General features: G+C 42.7%; 2 protein-coding genes across 3 annotated transcripts; both read left to right on the top strand.

The window, feature by feature from the left end:
• Positions 1-1,449: 1,449 nt before the first annotated feature.
• On the top strand, positions 1,450-12,715 carry LOC136432439 (BTB/POZ domain-containing protein 17-like). 2 transcript variants are annotated; one of them, XM_066423727.1, is made up of 10 exons: positions 1,450-1,698; positions 2,553-2,935; positions 3,595-3,774; positions 5,261-5,392; positions 6,390-6,593; positions 6,918-7,096; positions 7,726-7,936; positions 9,502-9,669; positions 10,596-10,741; positions 11,607-12,715. In XM_066423727.1, exons 2-10 carry the CDS (start codon positions 2,630-2,632, stop codon positions 11,788-11,790), a joined length of 1,710 nt encoding a protein of 569 aa, XP_066279824.1. In that variant the 5' UTR covers positions 1,450-1,698; positions 2,553-2,629; the 3' UTR covers positions 11,791-12,715. The 2 variants fall into 2 exon arrangements, with proteins under 2 accessions (XP_066279824.1, XP_066279825.1); XM_066423728.1 differs by lacking the exons at positions 3,595-3,774; positions 5,261-5,392 and having other exon boundaries at positions 1,455-1,698.
• Positions 12,716-13,777: 1,062 nt separating this feature from the next.
• On the top strand, positions 13,778-20,406 carry LOC136432438 (kelch repeat and BTB domain-containing protein 2-like). Its single transcript, XM_066423726.1, has 2 exons — positions 13,778-14,314; positions 16,974-20,406. The coding sequence occupies exons 1-2, from the start codon at positions 13,799-13,801 to the stop codon at positions 18,249-18,251; spliced, it is 1,794 nt and encodes a 597-aa protein (XP_066279823.1). The 5' UTR covers positions 13,778-13,798; the 3' UTR covers positions 18,252-20,406.
• The last annotated feature ends 260 nt before the right edge of the window (positions 20,407-20,666 follow it).

Below are 20,666 nucleotides of genomic sequence, written 5' to 3'. Positions count from 1 at the left end.
GTGGTAAGTGAAGAATAAGCCACTGCTAAAGACACGCAATAAAGGCTGCCTGAGGATTGACGAAAGGTGCACAAGAGGACAATGTCGCTAGAGGTCCTCAGTAAGCCGGGCACCATCGACTGATCAGTAATGTAAACGGGCCGGTGGTCATTGAGATCACAGCCCCATCTTAGCACAATACTGACTTCATGCATGAAACAATAATGTCGCTAGAGGCCCTCAGTAAGTCGGGCACCATTAGTGAGGTGAACGGGCCACTGGTCATTGAGATCACAGTCCTAGCCTATCACTGACTTCATGTATGGATTAAGACAGGATTGCGACAGGTACTCAGGTGATGCGTCTAGTGTTTAAGTAGGCTTAAGAAGGCATGTTAATCCTGGTAAAAGAAGCAGTATGGAGGCGATGTTGAAGACGTGGTCACACAAGCCAATAGCGTCAATGCGAACTCTGAAAAGGGCTACAAGAAACTAGAATATTCTTCAATCAGTGACAAGGTGCAAAACACTAACCTCCATATTTTCGATGTCTACTATACGCGAGAACACGAGACTTGAGGTCGAGACTTGTGTAGATCTTCCTGCCTCCCCCGCCTCCCTGAAAAGGGTTACTTCCCATACAATTTATTTATGGTCTATATCATTGGGCTAGGAAAACGGTCTGTAAGCTTTTATTTAGGATAGCATAATTGTTTCTTAACTAATAAAAAAAGATCATGATGAAAACATTCCTATTGAACATAAGTATGAAGCTTTATGAATTTGTTGTCTATTCACATACACATTGGAGTTATAACGTAAACTCTCGAGTCTGATCGCTTCCTTTCCATCAAGGCCTTAGTAAAAAGATTCACGGTGTCTAGTTCTTTTGTTACGTTTGAAACAAGAACATTTACACTGCCCTACATATACTTACCAGCGTCCAGTTCTCTTCGGCAAGCTTTTAAGGATTCTTGAACACACAATATATATATAAAATGATGTTAGCCAAACAAGACTACATCACAGAAACAAAACGTTTTTAGGTATACATGTCCTTTTTGCTGTCATTGTCCGTAGGCTAATTGCAAGTACATGTAACATGGAAGGACGGACAGACAATCGGTAACAATATAGCATGTGACTATTCTAGTCTAAATACTAACACTAAATTCTATCTTATTTGGGTTTGACTTCTTTTTTCGAGACAGTGGAAGACGAATGATTCCACTTTTTCTGTAATGTGTTGGTTTTGTGATGTTAACAGGCGAGTATAAGTTGTGTACCACTTGAGTCCGCCGTCACTTTGTCTCCGTCCATTTTTTATCATTATTATTATTGATGTTTTCTTTGAATAAAAAAAAAAACATGACCCTTTTATTTTTGCTTGGCGTCTAAGCAATCGAGCCAGCACACTCACGCTTGCAGAATGAACGACCCTCCCCTTTACCGAAACATTCCCTCAGGCCTTCTCCAAGAGGGCCTGTCCCGTGTACTCCCTTATAAGTTCTTCCAGCCGACTGTGTTTATCTGCGGCTCAGCTGCTGGGAGGGTCAGCCGGCCTTCGAAAATACGATCGGCATGTCTGAAGAACTTCGCGGTGTGTCCGGCTAGCTACAACGGTTGGTACTGCGGCGTTTTGGGCCTCAGCAGTGTACATGCAAGTATAGGACCTCTAACTTGACACACAGAAAGGTATGCTGGACGATACAGACTCAGGGTAAGTCCGAATTCCTTCTTGGTATGATACGAAACGGATCTATTCTCCAACTAGCCTCTAATACAATGTTGTAATCGCGCCATGCGACGGATGTTAAAGCGATGACAGCACGGTATGGCTAAAAATGGACATGGAACACGCTGGTGAAAACGTGCCTGTTGGCGGTGTTCAAATGTCGTAAGTAGATACTAGATAAGAATGTATTATTACAGCCCTAGCCAACAATCTAGGCTACTGTGAAATGTTAGCTTTGAAACAACATATTTTGTTGATACTCTGGCGCCTCACTAGTAACAGCTACCGCTTCTGACCGCGACACAACATCTCGCGTGATTTATTGTGTTTCACCAATAGGACAAAAACAAAGATACACGATAATGCCAATACTTTATAACAAATATTTGAATATCTTTGGTAATAATACCGTAGTAAAAGGATCACAAGAAATGTACCGTATGACTAAAAAGAGGCGACGTAAACAAGTTTTGTGGTTTCAACTTCAGTTTAAAAATAACCGACCTGAATCCCCATATGTGTGTTAAAGGATGTGAGAGGTCGACCATGGCATGTGGTTAACATGACAGAGGCTTTACCGTTGACGTTGTATATAGTTACTTTCGTTTGACAGCAACAAAAAATGAATATCACATCGTCCTCATTTTGATTCATGATTAGGAAGTGCAAAGCAAATAATCACGATTTTGTGTCTTGTGACAAATTATACTGACAGTGCCTGTGTAATACATTGACACTGTAATGGCGCATTTCACTGTCATATATGGTACGAAATGATACGATGATAAATAATCTGCTATAATGCCAGCCTGACTTGTGTCATGGCCTTCCTTTTTCAGCGTTGTGAGTAATGGTAACGGCATGTGCAACTGATGTGAAGCAAGTTTCGATCTGAAATAAGTGGAAGTTGAAAAAAATGGCCATGGCGACGCCTGACAGCACGAGCCCGTCGGCTGAAGTCACCAGTACCCAATCCCGCCCGTCCACGGCTGCTGACTCCGCCATCTCCGAGACATTTGACGACCAGGACGGCACGTTGTGTTACGGAGACGAACGGCAGGCTCTGACGGACTACACGAAGTTCTTCAACAACCCGTCCATGAGTGACGTGAAGTTACGGGTGGGGGACATCACTTACCACGCCCACAAGATGGTTCTCATCAGGTCTAGTGACGTGTTCGACAGGATGTTGAGTGGCGAGTGGTCGGACTCCGCGAGAAAGGTAAGCTCCAGCCGGTGGTGGTAGACATTTTACACGGTACAAAGAAAATTATGTACCGAAGAAACTATTCTTATCATAGGGCAAGTTTTCGTCTTGGAAAAACAAAAACAGAATGAGCGAGCTAAGAAGTACATGTATAGTCGAGGGGAAAATGACGAAATTAATGAAGGTAGTCACCAATATCATCCAATGATGATATTCATCAATATTATCTAATACATCCCGTAATGTTGATATATTTACCAATATTTTCCCTGTACAAAATCCAACAGCAAAAGATCTACTGAGCAAATGGTATTGAATGAAGTGTCGAGTCGACTTTTTCAGCTGTTTTGTACTCGAGCACTTGAATTATGTAAGTGGTGTTCGCGCTAAACATGTAACGATTTAATACGCACATCTACACCTATCCGTATCGTAGATCAAAGGTATCAAAGTAATTATAACCCTCAATAATAGTCAACAATACTGATGTTTTTTTAAACCTACGCCTAAAACACCACCCTCTTCTGCTATCTATTCTTGCTATCCCATTTTCGTGTCCGTTTGCCGTCCTTCGATTCCCAATCACCTACATATTAATTAAGTAAGATTTAGAAAGAACAGTAGCAAAATAATAGTAGTTTTCGGGGTCTTTTACTGGAAACATTTGTCTCTAGGCCGAGGCCGAAGACATGTCCCTCGGGTCGTCAGCCACGTCCAGTGACGCAGACACCCTCAAACCGACCGCTTCCGACCTTGACGCGGATGAAGAGATCGCAGCTATTCTAACCATGTCGCCAGGGGGCGTCCTGCTGACAGAATGTCACACGGGAGGCGTCAGTAGTCCAGGAGAAAAGGTTTCGTTCGCAGTAACCAAAAAGTATAAACATGAAAGGATTAAGTCATCATCTAGACGCAAATATTTTTTTCGTCGTTGATCTAGATGTCCGTGTCCTGCCTCTGTCTATCCGTGTTCTGTACATCATTTTCTTTAATCATTATCTAATATCTATAACAATATATCAAATATTCCTATAGACGTTCGCTTTGCTTAAATAAAACGTCACCATTACGTATCACTAACCTTTAAAGTAGTATTTCTAAACTCGCGAGTAGTGTCTGAAGTCGCATTCCCTTCTTGAAACTTCTTGTTCTTGACGTCACTCACAGGCTAGGTACCTACATGTATACATGCACTTTGCATCACCGCAGTAGTGTCTCGGTTTTTCATATCATGTGGTGGTTCATGTCTGTGTGTTTGTGCTGTATATTGTGATGGTCCAGGTTCTACCTGTGTTTGAAGCTGACGACAGCTACCAGGACACCTCTCTGTCCTCTATAGTGGACGAGCGGGGGTACACCTGTCTCTACCAGGTGCGATAAACACCTTACAGCTGTTTATGGATGAATACATGTTTGTATTAGCTTGCTAGGGCAAACCTGTATATTTTACATACAATGAACAGGTTATAATCCTTTAAGATTTTCTGTTTCGTTTTTCAAATCTTGGTTTTTGGAAGGGAAGTTTTATGATTGCCATGTGTCATTCTTAGCCCGACGCAGAGGGTGGGGGTACGGAAGGGGCGGTGGGTGGCTATGTGGAAGGCGGAAAAGATGTAAGAAAGGTTAGAAAACCCTCCACGATTCTGTTTTACAATTTTTTTTTACCATCTTGCTTTTGTAGCAGCTGTTTCCATCTCCAAGCAATTCCCATAGTAGTTACCAGTTCAAAGAGGTCAACTATCAGGGCGTTATTTTGAATTTATGATAAAATTAATGTTTGCTGGTGCTGTGGTGGTGAGAGAGGGTCCTCTCTCTTCTATACAGGTGTATCAGTCTGTTGATGAGTCCAACTCGCAGGTGTTTTATGATTGCCAAGATGAAGTTGTTGATGACAGGGCTGAGAGGGGCCGGGCCGACGGGGCGCCTCCCGTTCCCCAGAGGAGGTCACGGCCCGTTAGATCCGTAAAGACGGTCGATGGGTCTTCTGTAGCCGTAGCGCCCATCAAAAGCGGCCCTGGAAACGTTTTCGTCTACGAGGTTGTACCTAATGATTGTTTCAGTAAAGTAGTCAGTCAGATCTAGTCTGTAGCTTCCCTCGTGTTTGGAACTAAACGTTTGCTTGAGTTACTGTAGCGCATGCGTGCTCTTTAGGATACGGAAGTGACGTAGTCAGACGCACAGGTACAGGTACACGTACATGTGGTTTGCTGTGGAGTCTAGTAAAAGGCGCATTTTCGTAGCTAACTGACTTAACCATGCTTCTAAGGTATCAATCATTTTTCGCAATATTTCTCAAATAAAAGAAGATGACGAAAATACATCATTTTTCGAAATCACTAGGACCAGAAAGCCTTGGAGGAGCTGTGCTTTTCGTGTAACAGTTCGGACTATTCAGACGACGACTTCTCGGAATGTTCGTTCGACAGCGCCATAGCGTCGTCCTCAACGTTTATCTTCGACGAACAAAACCAGGTATTGCCATTGAAGCCCCTCCCCCACAAGACCTTAATCTAATTAGGCTGTACATATGTTAATTTTCTAAAGTTCTAACTGTCGGACGACTGTGACGTCATGTTTAGCGTGAACACCACTATTTTCATTGCTTTGGCGACGCCTAAGGGACGAGCCTAATGGTATATCATTGTGTGCAGTTTGCGAGAATTCTAGGAATTGTCCAGGAATTTTTAGGAAAGTGCTTTAAATCGGATTATCCAACTTTTCACTTTCTGGATAGCACTTTTTATGAAAAGGTTCATGGATAAAGATTTCATACATAACATTCTGATACATTCATGATAAAATGCTCACTAAGATTGTGTTGCTGTTGAAGGCATGTTAATCTATATTTGCTTGTATTCACGAGCTCTGCTACGTCATCATTTTTTGCGCACGTACATTTAGACGATATGCTAGATCCACAGCGCTTACGTTTGTCATCAAGTATGTCTTTGAATGATTATGATTTTTAGCCTGGTTTTCTTTTCATCGACGATATATTTCAAAATCATTGTTTATAAGAACCCATCATCTTTTTTTGATATACCATATACCATAGCGCGATTGAATGTGTTGGCCCTTGGCTAGTTCTGTTCAAATAGACAGTAGCTCAAAATCATAAACATCACTGGCAAAATACTCTGACATCAGTCCATATTTGACGACATTTTTTATAATACAATGCTAAACTTTCTTCCAACACTAAGGTATTCACGTAAACTCGCGAGAGTTACAGACACGTGACTTTATTGACACGTGTCTTTACGGATAAGTGACGTCAGCAATTGGTCAAACGTGCCAGGGCGTTTTGGCAGTGGTTGGTCATTATTGATCCTGAAGAAGGCGACAGTGATCGTTGAAAATTTGATCCGTGAATACCTTATAGTGTTGTGAATACCTTAGCATTGCCTTATGATTACTACCAACACAGATGAGCTTCCATAATGATATCTTTTTTACATTCCCCCATCAGGAGGTGGAGTTGGTCGAGCCTTACGAGTGTATCGAGGTTTTCCCGCGCTTTCTGAAGTTCCTGTACGGGTGTCACGTGGTGCTAAACCGGGAGAACGCCCTGCCTGTCCTGGTGCTGGCTGACAAGTACAACGTGGCCGACCTGAGACAGGTCTGCATCAGGCACGCCGTCAAGCAGATCATTCCCAAACTGCAGCTCAAAGAGGTAACCGATCAAGATTTTCTCTGTCTTGATCGACTTTTGGCGCGATATTGTTAGGTTGTGGTCTTAAGCCCCCCTTTCACTGGACCTGCCGCACGCTGGAGGCGTCGCTTCGGCCGATCGAATTGACAAAGCACTCAAAGAATCTCACTGACAAAAAACGAATCTTTTAAAGCTTTGTGTGTAACAATACAACATGATGATTTTAAAATGAAACGGCCGGCGGGACCTTCTACAGAGACTGCTTCAACCCAACATGTATCTACCGGAAATATACTGTAACTTATACGTTTACCATGTAGACGTATCCATTCCCTTTTTCTTTAGGTATTCCACGTGTGGTTCCAATACGCCACCAAATGCTACCACAAGCCTCTGATCAGCGCATGCGTGCAGTCCCTAGCTGGGCGCATGGATGACATCATGTCGTCTGACGAGTGGGAGCAGGAGTGGACCAACCTGGACCAGGACCAGCTGGTGGAGTTCCTCTGCAGCTCCGACCTCAGGTAACTACGTCATCGGGTCCTACTCCAGATGGTCTCCTATTGGTCCGAATGTAGAACAGCGCTTCTAGCGACTTGAGTTAAAAGTGCAGATCATAGAGTGCAGTAACTACACTTTTATGTATTTTGATGTATTTTAGGGCTGATTGAGAGTGCATAGCCTCCATTGACCCTGATGGATTTTTTTTCGGTATAAAGGATGTGATTTTTTTACAATCTTTAATGTACCTTACCTGTGCGCGAAAGAACTTGTAAATACTGCACGTCAAACTCAGTGTAAGATGGAGTACATTTATTTCAACTTGCTCCTTCTACGACCATGAAAGAAAAGAGCTGTTTAAAGAGGCCACCATGGACCAAATTCTATCCTAATTTCTCCACGTTTACAGACAAAATGAAAACCTCTTGCCAATTACGGCGGCCATTTTTAATTTCCCGGGGTCATCTAGGGGTCATGTACCAAAGTGAGGCTCAGGTTGGTGTGAGCTTATGATAAGCCTCTAGTGCAATATAGGTATGCCATCTTTGGTGGTACATTTTGCCACACAAAAATGACAAAAATGCCGTAATTGGCAAGAGGTCTATTAGCCTACGGGCAAGAACTTTCAAAGTCTTTACGATCTTTCTTTTAGGATAAAGGACGAGTTTGAGCTGTTCCGTGCAGTGGAACGCTGGCTGAACGCGTCGGGTCACCCGGAGCGGCGGGAGAACCTGGAGGTCCGGCTGAAGGTGCTGCTGCAGCACATCCGCTTCCCGATGATGGCGCCCGAGCAGCTGTGCGAGGTGGAGATGAGCAAACTGGTGCACCAGTTCCCGCATCTGTTTGTCACACTGTTGCTGCAGGTAAGATGGTTTATTTGTTTATTGGTCAGAAATTACCCGTACAATGGCAGCCAGTGCTGAATTGCTGCAGTCACATACTAATAATATACAACAGATACATACTTGCACTTTGTGAAACTGTCGCAAGGATCTGGGCGGCTGCCATTTAGCGCCAGTAGGTGACCTCAATACGACCTTCCCCAACCGAAGTCAGGTACCCATTAACACCTGGACGGAGTGAGGAAAGTCGTGTTAAGTGCTTTTCCCAAGGGCACAACATCGGGGCATACCGGTGGTTTCGAAGCCGGAACCTCTCGGTTCTGGGCGAAACACCCTACCGATTGTGCCACACGATGCCACACCACTGAGGATACAACATCTACTAAACATAATTCCGCCAGGGTACATAATTCCGCCACCGCGAAAAGATACGTCCAACCAAATCTCCAGCCCAACGTCCCCAAGTATAATGGACTCCTGTCTATCTTAACCCTTAAGCTGCCAGGTTTTTTAGCCAAGTAAAAATCAAAAATGTTTGACCCCTGACCTCCCTCACGAAACCCGCGAAACACCTGGCGGCGCTAGCCTCCGATGCAGACTCCTCCCGGCTGTTTTCTTTTTCAAGTTACAGTTTTTATACAATTACATTTTTTTTCTTATTGCTGGCCGGCCAGCAATAAGAAAAAAAATGTAATTGTATAAAAACTGTAACTTGAAAAAGAAAACAGCCGGGAGGAGTCTGCATCGGAGGCTATGGCGGCGCTAACTCCCCTAACTTCCCGGCTTCGCGCGCTACACGCACGCAAAGCTGTTTTGTTCTGGGGAATACCCTATCCCGGTTATAACCGGGTCCAGCACACAAGGCATATTTCTGTATCCCTAATTAAGTCGGGACCGGCAGCTTAATTAACTGTGCATACCTGGGGGTGCTGCACTAGAGATCTCTCAATAACACTGTTCTTTTTTAAAGTGGCGGATTTATGTAACCCGGAGGATTAATGTTAATGGAGGTTATATGGAAGATGATTAGTGCTTAATTGCACATTCTATCATTTTAATGCATTTTATTTGATGCGAGTTCAAACCAGCACTATTTTTTTCATTTTATTTTATTTCTCTACCACCCGGCCTCGTTAAGTATGAATCAAACCCAAAACCAGAACAGAGAGTCGATGGCTCTGAGACGTACTACTTTTTGCAGTATACAATACGACGTCGGTCTAACACTTGGACGAGTAACATTTTTTTCCGAATATTCCAGGTTTGTACGGTATCGTTTAAGCCCCCCTCTCACTGGACCCGCGGCACGCTGGCGGCGTCGCTGCGTCCTGGACTGGATGTGTGTTGCCCTTGACTTTATATGGAAATATCATTCAAAACATACAAGTATGACCAAAAAGACAAGAAAACACACAAAGCTTAAACTGTTTTTTGTTGATGAAATTCGTTGAGTGCTTTGTCAATTCGATCGGCCGCAGCGACGCCGCTAGCGCGCCGCGGGTCCAGTGAGAGGGGGGCTTAAGTGACATACTTTTCCCTATCATTCCTGTATTTCTCCAGTTCATCATAAGTTTATTTTTTCCCAGGCCTACAAGTTCCACTGTCTTCCCCTGACCGGGCGCGCGGCCAATAAGGACTTCCGTACATCCAACTACCTACTGAGGAACTACACCGCTCTGGGGTGGAACCACCGTGTCGTCATCAGGGGCTTCCACGAACTCGCCAAGAACTGTGAACTCACCTCGCGCTTCCAGGTACTTGTTTATTACCTTCGCCGAGAAGGTTATGTTATCAGTTACGCCAGCCGTGGGGTGGGTCCGAATGTATGTCAAGAGCATAATTCGTGGAACTAGTTGTCATCAAGTACTGTAGGAGCATCTTCACTAAGTAGCTTTAAAGAACGGTTGCAGTCAGATATGCAAAGACTAGGTGTAACAAACCGTTCGGTGTAATATAACCAGCTGCTGTCGCGCCGCGTGCCTGCGAAGCTGGTGTGTTACGTCTGATGGCGGTTGTACCGGCTATATAAATACAGATACAGAAACTTACGACGTAACCTCATCATTTTTGGTAGGTGTGTAGCGGTTGTGGAAATGGAGGTCAAGTCAGGGTTGTCCACATAAAGTAAACGGGACAAACTAGAAAGCTCCCTGCACTTTTCATAGAAACCCTTGCTCTTTCGACGAAGGTATGGGTTCCTCGAACTCTATATTATTTATTGGTTTGGCTATTCAGCTCCCACAGCCAGGGCTACCAACAACGTTAGCCGGCCGGTGGCTATTACAAAGGGCTGGACCTGCTGACAAGGACAAGACAGTACATTGAGATTTTGACATGGACGGTACTAGTATAACAAGCTGCACGAGGAGTTATACTAGTACCGTACTTTATATATTGGAACCACCAAAAAATCAGCCTTCAGATTTTCAATGACTTTCCACCACACGACGACATCGCATCTTTGGTCCATGAAGGTCGATATGCAATGGGATAGTGTTATCTAAACTTACTATGTATAGAAAGGACTAAAATACTGAATTTAAAAAGCCGACTTCCAACGCACTGAAATTGCTTTGACCTCCTTTAAGATCCTAAAGATTAACTAGATGCATTGATCCACCTGAAGCGCCCCTTGCGACTTTATCAGGTATTGACTTTGTCTTTACCGCTTCCTTCACAGACACGGGCATCAGCCTACCCTCAGACCGTGTGGGATTGGGAGTTAAAAATCTTCCCCAAAGGCGCCACCAACTTCGATGAATTCCGCGCGGTACTGCAGGCTAACCTGATCCTAGACCAGTGTCGGCCCATCGAGTTCTACATCAGGTTCGTACGGTTCTCTGGTTTAAAGTGTGGTGGCAAATAAGGTCTCATTCACTCCATAGGCTTACATGTTTTGATACGTGTTTTACATGGACGCGTTCGTAATGAAGCTATAGGAAATGCGCCTAGGTCATTCAGTCTATGTTGAGCACATTTACCCTAGATCGTGTGAAAAAATTGCTAACTACCAGTAGGTATTCAATTCCTTTTTATGGCAATTACAAACAGCACTTAGCTACACCCTGAAAAAAGGCACTTTCCAGCTGTAAGCGCACGACCGCATCACCCAACAGGCTAGGTGGGGATGATATAGTCTTACCTGATGAAAAAAAACAAGTCTTGAACTTGAGCAGATGCACCATTAGAATACATGTGATTCGAACGGTTTTACAATAAAAGATCTTTATGTATATAGTGATGTGATATGTTTTACTTGACTTCTTTTTAGCAATTTTAGCAAGTAAGGCCATGTTGATTTGAATAAATGGATGACATCCGCGCGCGTCTCAATTTTCGTCCATTTCCACAAAAAAGATTTGTACTATACTGTAAATCATGCAAATCACCTATAAAATGGGCAAATATATGCCGTAAATTGCAAAAAGATATTCGGTACTAATGTCTAGAATACCAAACGCAGAGAAGAAGATATGAAAGAACAAAAATACAAGAATACAATCTTTGGTATACCATTCTTTTTCTGTTTAGTCAGTAGAATTCGCAATGAAGGCAACTTTTTTTTTATTCGCACGCTCACATCAGTTTTGGGGTTCCCAGAGGATGTCATCCATATAACTATATCAACATGGTCTAAGTGAACATTTTGAGAGATCTTGTGTATTAACCACCACATTTCTTTGTCTTTCAGCCTGGTAGACAACGACCAAATTCTGCGTGCTGTCGCCGGCAGGAAAAACTTCACCAAGTCCAGGTACACGGCGGACACGGAGATAGAGAAGGCCGTGGCGCTGGCCGAGCTGAACGCGCCGGACTCCGAACTGCTGTGTGGCGAGCACGTCATCCTACAGATCATGATCAGACCCGTACAATGATGTCGCGTAGGTCGTCGTACGATTTTGATGTCGTCGTACGATTTTGATGTCGCCATACGATTTTGATGTCGTCGTACGATTTTGATGTCGTCGTACGATTTTGATGTCGTCGTACGATTTTGATGTCGTCGTACGATTTTGATGTCGTTGTACGATTCTGAGTTCGTTGTACGATTTTGATATCGTCGTACGATTTTGTGGTCGTCGTACGATTCTTATGTCGTAGGATTTCCAAGCAGGCTGTGACAGAACCAACAGCCGACAAGGAATAGGACAGAATTTTCCGGAACAATAAGACAGCTTAAATTTGTACGACACATGTACGACTATGCAAAGAATGTCTTCAGTTTGCGATGACGAATGTGAGCAGGCCCTAACACGCCGAAAACAGATCGACATTCAAGTGTGATATGTTGAGGGATTCTAGCTTTTGAACAAAAGGCATTCATTCTATACATAGTCATTCTATTGCTTTTGCAGCTTCTATATAGCGTCCTAGGGTATATATAAGAAGGGTATTGTGAGATAGATTTTCAAGGACTGACGTTGAGAAAGGACAGCCGAATATGGTTTTTACTACTCTGGATATGGCAGAGGCCATGTGTTTTTGGCAACGCCTACGGCATGGATCCTTCGGTTGAGGTACTGCGTTCTTGTTCAGAGCGTTCCGGGAGCTACACGATATATTTTGTGACAGGAACAATGATATAACGATGTCTATGAAAAGTTATGTAAACTTCATATTCATGCCATAAAATTATTAGATTATGCAGTATTGTGTGTAATGCAAATTGTGAACTGTCAGCATAACTTATTGTGACTAATCGTATGGTTGGCATGATGCCACGTGCGTTACATTTCAAGGCTAATATCATTATGATAGTATGCTCTTTCCCAGAAAATAAAGATTTATGCAGTTTCAAAACCTGTTCGCTGGTTCATTATTTTTAAAATCCCATGATAGATTTTATTTTATGAAGGAGAGTACAAAATAACGAGAGAAACATGCCGTAATTTCTAGAAAATCTTCGCTCTTTAATTAGAATGATATCAAAATCAACAACAATGATTTCAGTTAAACCACAAGTATAACATATAGGTGTTGCCTTGTCAATCATGCCCTCACTAGTACTAAAACGTATTTCTAAGTGTTCCTTCCTAAACGGTCACTAGTCAGGCGAAACAACATCGTCTGTCGTTACCAGTGCGCGTGCGTAAATGACAGAGCGTTTTGACCTAACGTTACCTATCCCGGTAGTCGTTTCACAAGCTGTATGTCCTTGATGGATGATCTGAACCACATTCTCAACTAACGCTGCCGTCTCTGTACCTGTACATAAGTTGCTGTATCATGACAACTTTTAGTTGTGGGTTTTGCATACTCAGAAGTAGCTCAGGCCTACGTAAGGAGACCCAAGAACAAAGACCTCCTCTTTCCACTCAACCTGGGGTCTGAGCAACACCATCTGTACTACCCTCAGCTAACCCCTCCTGAATTTGACCACCGTGATTCGCCAACAAGCCAGCCAAAGTCTAGCAGACGATAATACAAGGGGGAGCAGGCTTGTTGCATTGTACCTAGGTGTACTTTTCTCTGTATGAATAGATAAAGCACAGATCAATATTCATAACCAGCAAATAGTCAAAGTAAGCTCTAAGTCTAACTACGATTGAAGTTATCTAAATATAGCTACTATTACAGATCGTATCACATATGACTTAAAAGTTGTTATTATTGTTAACCGAGGTAATGTCTGGAACCTGAAAGTAGTGGTTGCAGCTGGATGGACTGTGCCACTGTAGTAAACAGGGGTTTTTAATTTTCTTCGTATATTCGTATCATTCAATTGCATCAATATCATATAGATCTAGATAGATAGGAATTATATATGAACCTATACCAGCATACTTGTATATGACAGTTAGGTGTTAGAGGTGAATTACTACGGATGAGAAACCCTCCTCCATTTGTTTGGAATAGCCCAGTACAACAAAAATCATCATCAACATGGCTGCCGCAGAGCAAGAATACGAGGACGGACCAGTTCGCCCGCGTTCTCGAGAACACGTGAGCTATAGGCACTGTTTTATTGACACCATTGGTGACCTACAGAAAGCTGAGGTACTGCAGGATGTCGTCCTTGAAGTCGAGGGCGGGCGGTTTCCCTGCCATCGGCTTGTTTTGTCCGCGGCCAGCCCCTACTTCAGGGCCATGTTTACCAGCAACATGGCGGAAAGTCGACAAAAGACGGTTGTTTTACAGGGGTTGGATGCAGGTATTTTTGGTGAGATCCTGAGTTACATCTACTCGGGAACCCTCCACGTGTCCCTAGACAAAGTGCTGCCCCTGTACCAGGCAGCCGACCTGCTTCAACTGGACTATGTGAGACACACCTGCAGCAGATACATGGCCATGAACGTGGAGCGCTCAACTTGCGTGGACCTATTCAAGTTTGCGGACGTCTTCTCTGTAGACATTGTCTTGAACCGGTGTCTGCAGTGCATCAATATGCACTTTGCTAAGGTTGGTTTTTTTTCAGAATGACAATTATTATTATCATTATTATCGTTATTATTATTGTTGTTATCATTATTATTATTATTGTTAGTATTATTATTATTCATGAATAGGGCCGTGTACCTGTAAAATTGTTTAGGTAGAGGTCTGGACCTAAACATCTTGAGTATATACCAGTAGAGTACATTAACAAACTAAGATATTTTTTTAAGACTAAAGATATGTAAATCCTAGGTCAGAGATGACAGTTTTGACAATCCTGCACTTGCAACAATGATTAAGAAAATAAGTAAGTTCAGACTCATTTTGAGATCTTTGGAATTTGTAAATCCTCATACAAAAGTGCACATGACAATTTACTGCTAAAAAGACAGTTGACTACTTGTATAACTTACAGATAATTGACCAAACTTATTTGAGTCCAGGTCCAGTACCTGTACCTAAACTGTTGTACCTGTATCTGTGCCTGAAAATTGTTTAGCTACAGAGCCCTATTCATGAATGATGTGACTTTTGAAGCCCGCAACTTTTATGCGATGGAAGGAAAAAGCAACTTTCCATTGATCAGAATACAAATACTCTCACCTCTCAAATAGAAGTACCCCCTGGAATAAAAGTACCCCCCGGAAAATTTCAAAAATCGACAGTCGAGGCTAGGTAAACTGTGTCCATACATGTACAACTGTCACTGTCAGAGGGAAATAAGATAATAAGCAGGTAGGTAACTTATATTTAGTCAATTATGCCATACCTATTAAGTATATAGATATAATAATTTGAACAGAATAACTGTCCATAGCTTGTTCAAATCATGATGATCTTCCTCGCCTCTTCGTAAAATATAATTGAAAAATTGGGCATAGGTTCCCCGCTATGACCCCTAACCGGGGGCCACGGTGCTTTCAAATTCAACAAGTGAAAATGTACATGATACATGCTTTTTCTACTTGGAACTTGAAGCAAGCGATCAAAGAAAATTGTTATATCATTTTATTATGACTGACAATCAGTCACATATGACAAAAATCATCAGAGTACTTTTAAAAGTTAAATGTACCTGATCATATTTTCTAAAGACATCAACCACAAAAAAAACACAAATATGAACACAGTCCTTCCACAGAAGAAATATGTCTATAAACTTTTGCTCCATAGCGTCGAAAACAAAGTGAGACGCTCGGATTTCGAGTTCCCGCGGTAAATCCCACAATATTGAACAGAGATCGACTGTAAAAGTAGCTCAACGTCACAGACCGCACATACTAAGAAGTTACCCATTACGTGTTGACACTAGAAACCCGCGATGAACCGCCAAAATTGGGAAAATCTTACGATTATTTAAAAAAATGAACCCTCTGAAAATAAATATGGCGCTGTGTGTCTATCGTTGCCCAAAAAATATAATATTTCCATGCGTTTACGGTATCATTTTAAAGATCGGTATCCGCACTACGCAATATGCTGCTAGTTTTACTGTCGCCATGCCTGAGAGTGGCGGCCATGTTTCGCGATTTCGCGCTGTTGTTTACCGAATCATATCGGACATATTTCTGCCGTTTTAGAGATTTTGTGGCCTCAAAACACATATCACAAGGGAAGTTAAGTTATGATTGTTGTTTTAACGTGTTACATGTCTTCTGCGAACAAATAATTCTTCCGCCGCGCTGCCGATACTACGGATATAGTGGTCAGGAAATTATTATTCCCTGTGTAGGCGAGCACCCTACTCCACACGTTTTTTAATCAGCGTGCTTTGGTTTACGATGTAAACAGAGACTATCAAAGTTATTTATATGAAAATTGTATTTTAAAATGTCAATGTCGCGTCTTATTTTCCGGTTTACTTTGTAGCGTCATAGCGATATCGACCGATATGTTACGAGTGCCGCCAGGATACTTTTCACAAGGCCGTCAAAGCGGCGAGAAAATCAACGCCGGTAGGCCGAAAAATAGCGAATTACGAGCAAAAATACCGGGGAAATATGGGCAGAAAAACCTTAACTTACGATTTTAGAGGGATTCCTGGTTTGCAAAGCCTCAATTTTTCAAAAAATAATAAACGTACCGTCTAGAATAAGAAAGTACAGGGTGGAACTATTGGCGAAAAAAAATAAACGTACCGGTACGTTTATTTGAGAGGTGAGAGTACAACTATTGATTTTGTTTGCATATGTTACAGTAGGAGAGAAACTTGCCAGAAGTGGACCAACATGTGTCAGGGCTCGAAATACTGGGTGCATGTGCATCTGTGTGCACCAAAATTGGAGCTGTGCACCTAATTTTTACTGTGGGTGCACCAGTGCACCTAGATATTTTTGTACTCTATAGGGAAACAATTCTCTTGTACGCTAGTGTACAAAATATTCTTGAAATGTAAGTATCAGAAAAAAACAATATTACCTTTTGTAGTACTTTATTTGATGTATTGCTTGGTTGAAATTTGAAATCTGAATAGACTTACAGATTGCAGTTCTTAAGAGAGGCAGTAGCATCAAACTTATGTTTTGTTGACATTCAACTTTCTATCATGTGGTGCACTCAAAATTATTTCTGTGCACCTAATTTTTTTGGTTGGGTGCACCAGTGTATCTATTTCTAAAAAAGAATTTCGAGCCCTGGCATTTCCATAGTGCCTCACATGCACAAGTACTCTGCACCTCCACAGGTTGCTTCCAGCGAGGAGTTCTGCAGCCTGAGTGTGAATCAGCTGACTAAGATCATCAGCTGCGATGAGCTGGATGTTCAAGAGGAGACAACAGTCTGGGAGGCTGTGGTGAGATGGGTGCAGCACAGCAGGGAGGACAGACTGCACCACCTACCCAGCATCCTCCCTCACATCCGCTTCAACCTGCTGACCTCAGATGACACGGCAGCCATTTTGGAACACCCCCTGGTCAGGGAGAATCCTGCGAGCTCTGAGCTACACACTCTGGCACTGAGGGGTACCTCCAAGCGAAATATGAGAGTTGGGATGGATGCACAGGAAATGATCCTATTTTTCAGGGCAGTGGAACCTTGTGAAGACACGAGAGAAATGCTTTGTATGAACCCTAGGTCGGGAGAGAGCATCAAGTACAGCTACATAAAGGACACTATTCCTGCACTCATGACAGCAACAGTTACCAGTAATAATGACATCTACATCCTGGTTGAAGACTCACATGACCAAGTGTCCGTGCTTCGGTACAACCATCTAAGGGAAATGTGGGGAAAAAAGTCGTCAATACATAGGGACTTCCCAGAACACCCCATGGGAGACCCTATTGAATATCTTTTTGAAGTTGATGGGCATCTTTATTACCTGGCTGTGCATCTCATGTGGGTATTGAGAAGAAAAAGGGGTGTTACTGTGGTGATGAAAAAGTATGAGTGGCTCACGGACCGATGGCAGGACTGCTCCAAGCCAAGACATGACGAACTGCGTTTCTTTGTGGCCATGACATGTGGTGAGCAAATCTTTCTCCTCACAAACACAGAAATGCACCGCTATGACCCAAGTCAGGACCTATGGAGCAGGGGAAGCCCGCCAAGAACCATTCCTGGTCTCTGCACAGCAGTTGCCATGGGAACGGAGATCTTTTGCACGGACAATGCTTTCAGCAAGATGGCGGTATACGATGTTGAGGCGGATAGCTGGCGCGAGCTTCCAGGGTGGTCGGACCCAGATGGAATTCCAAATAGGGGCGATCCCATTCTCTTTGCACACGAAGGCCAGGTGTGTGTATTGTTAGAATTTCAGTATCAAGGAGACAACGATGATGATGATGATGATGAGTTGGCTCAGGAAATACATGTGTACAACAGGATGGCAGGTACTTGGAGAGACTCACAAGTCACCCTGCCTGTTCCCAATGATGGATATTGGATTATGGGCGATTCTGTGTTACCTGTGGCACGTATATACATGAACCTTCCAGATCAGGATGAACACACAAGGGACTGACAGCAGGGTGCAAAATACTTTTTTGAGCCAGGTTGCCCATGTTGCAACCTTGGGCAATTGCTAGGTTGCACATCCAAATTTCAGGTTGCTCCAGCAACATTCACCGATTTCATCAAATTAAGCTCGTTTGTAGCATATAATACTACTAGCACTAATATTTCAAAATATGAATTAGATAGCATTGTGTTCCCATTGACCTAACAACATCTTGTTTAGACGAGGGCAGTGTGTTTTCGTCTTTTTCAGCTCAAATTCCATGATCTATGAATGGTTTTGGATGGTTTAAAACGAAAATGTGTTGATTTCTTTGTTTCAATTGAAGATTTACCGAATTTTATGAGAGTGACACTGTGTTTTTGTGAGCTTCCAGGGCTCCGATTGAGATCTTTGGCTCAAAATATAAGGTTGCACACTGCGCTACCTGGGTTTGGAATTAACTTGCACCAAACGAAGCACTGTGCAACGTGCAACCAGGTATTTTGCACCCTGCTGACACTAACAGTAGAGAGCTCTTTGTCTTAGGCTGAAGGGCTTATGTAAGGCTCATGTACCATGGCTTGGTGAGGAGCAAGGGAAAAGAATGAGCCGGCGGTAACTATGGAGGATGGTACCCAATAGTGGTGGATACCGGTTCGGCTTTATAAGGTCCAAGTCCAAGTTAAGCTCCGGAGATTTAGGTTCAGGTCCGGACCTGAACCTGGACCTGATCCTGTGCAGTTGATGTTTTGTTTTATTAGACCAATATTAAGCATAGAGATTTAATTTAACACTGACACGCACGACTATAAAACTTTCTTGGTGAGAAGACTTTTAAGATAAACCAGTGTTTAATATTTGAATGTTGCACTTATCTTAAATGCCTTTTTTGTCAGAGGGGAGAATCAAAACACTTTTAATCAAACAAAATAGAAAAAAAATTTGTACTTTGTTTAGGTTTCTTGGACTCAGTTCTTGGATATTGTAAAGGTCTGAATCAGGTCCAGCGAACCGGTATCCACCCCTAGTACCTAGGCTAACCAGCACTTTGATCTCCACCAGCCATAAAAGTACCCTATACAGTATACTAGTGAGATCCCTCCCTGAAGTACTAGTACTCTTCTGGCAACGAATTTGTGTTTGTTGAAGGGTTAGGCAGCAGGGATAAGGTTAAAGAGAAGGGACATCTTACCTATTCTCCAAGCAGAGGTTTCGGTCGAGTAGGGTAGGAGTGTCCCGGATTTGTTACGTCTGCCTCCCTTCACAAAACCTACCTACCTAGTCCCTTGACCTCCGGGTCTTTGGGGGGACAAGGTAGCAGTGAAGATGGAGATATGTCTCCAGGCTCGTCTATTTCTTGCAGCAGCCAGCCTTTCAGACAGGCTAAGGGACGTCCACTCTGCGACGTTATCCTGCCAGGATTTCCTCTGTCGTCCCCTACGGCGACCTCCTTCCAGGGTGCCCTGTAGTATGGTCTTGGCCAGGTTGTCGTGGCGTGTCACGTGGCCGAACCACTGAAGCTTACGTCTCTTGACCGTTGCTAGCTGTGGTTCCTGTGGGCCAACGATGCTGCGTAGAACATAACACTCAACCGAAACCTCTGCTTGGAGAATACATCTTACCATGCAGGATCTGATATTCTGTTATTTAGCCTCTATTGCCAGTGGCGACCAGGGATCATATCCTCCAAGAAACCAGTAACAGTTTTCTGTTCTTTATGCTGTGTGGCTTACATTTGTTAATACTACTAGCTTTCGTTCTTTACTACAGTAGATCAATATTTTAGTTGCAAGCAGATGAATATGAAATGATTTTTAGTAGTCTGGATATGGCAGAGGCCAAGTGTTTTGGCAACACCTACGAGACGGATCCTTTGGTTGAGGTACTGCGTTTTGATCAAGAGAGTTCAGAAGATACACGGTATGAGATTCTGTGACAGGAACAGTGATATGACGATGTCTATCAAAGGTTATGTGAACTTCATATTCATACCATAAAGATATCAGATTATGCCGAATTGTGCGTAATACAAATTGTGAACTGTCAGCATAATTTCTTATTGTCACTAATCATATGGTTGGCATGTTGCCATTTGCGTTACATTTCAAGGCTTATATCATTATGAAAGTACAGACTGTATGTTCCTCTAAAGAAAATAAAAATTGATGCACTTTTAAAACTTTTTCGCTGGTTCATTAAGCTTTCAATTCTATGATAGTTTTTATTTCATGCAAAAAGAATAGACAACGTATTTTCTAGAAACTCTTCGCTCTTTAATAAGAATGATATCAACAATGATTTCAGTTGAACCATTAATAAGTATAACAAATAAGTGTGGCAGTACCAAACATGATCTGTAAGTGTCCAGAACGGTGGAACAAAATGAAGATACATGCGCATTGAGATGCTATATACGTGTATGTACATTGGTTACTTTTA

Source organism: Branchiostoma lanceolatum, chromosome 4 (assembly GCF_035083965.1).
Source record: "Branchiostoma lanceolatum isolate klBraLanc5 chromosome 4, klBraLanc5.hap2, whole genome shotgun sequence".
NCBI classification, from domain to species: Eukaryota; Metazoa; Chordata; class Leptocardii; order Amphioxiformes; family Branchiostomatidae; genus Branchiostoma; species Branchiostoma lanceolatum.
The sequence above is the reverse complement of the archived record's forward strand: the minus strand, read 5'-3'. Positions and strand labels throughout refer to the sequence as shown.

Coding starts and splice junctions, on each gene's coding strand:
- LOC136432439 (XM_066423727.1), top strand. CDS start 2,630: ATGGCCATGGCGACGCCTGACAGCACGAGCCCGTCGGCTGAAGTCACC. Junction 3,775..5,260: donor TCAGTAGTCCAGGAGAAAAG/GTTTCGTTCGCA, acceptor CGAAATCACTAG/GACCAGAAAGCCTTGGAGGA. Junction 10,742..11,606: donor CCCATCGAGTTCTACATCAG/GTTCGTACGGTT, acceptor TTTGTCTTTCAG/CCTGGTAGACAACGACCAAA.
- LOC136432438 (XM_066423726.1), top strand. CDS start 13,799: ATGGCTGCCGCAGAGCAAGAATACGAGGACGGACCAGTTCGCCCGCGT. Junction 14,315..16,973: donor TCAATATGCACTTTGCTAAG/GTTGGTTTTTTT, acceptor GCACCTCCACAG/GTTGCTTCCAGCGAGGAGTT.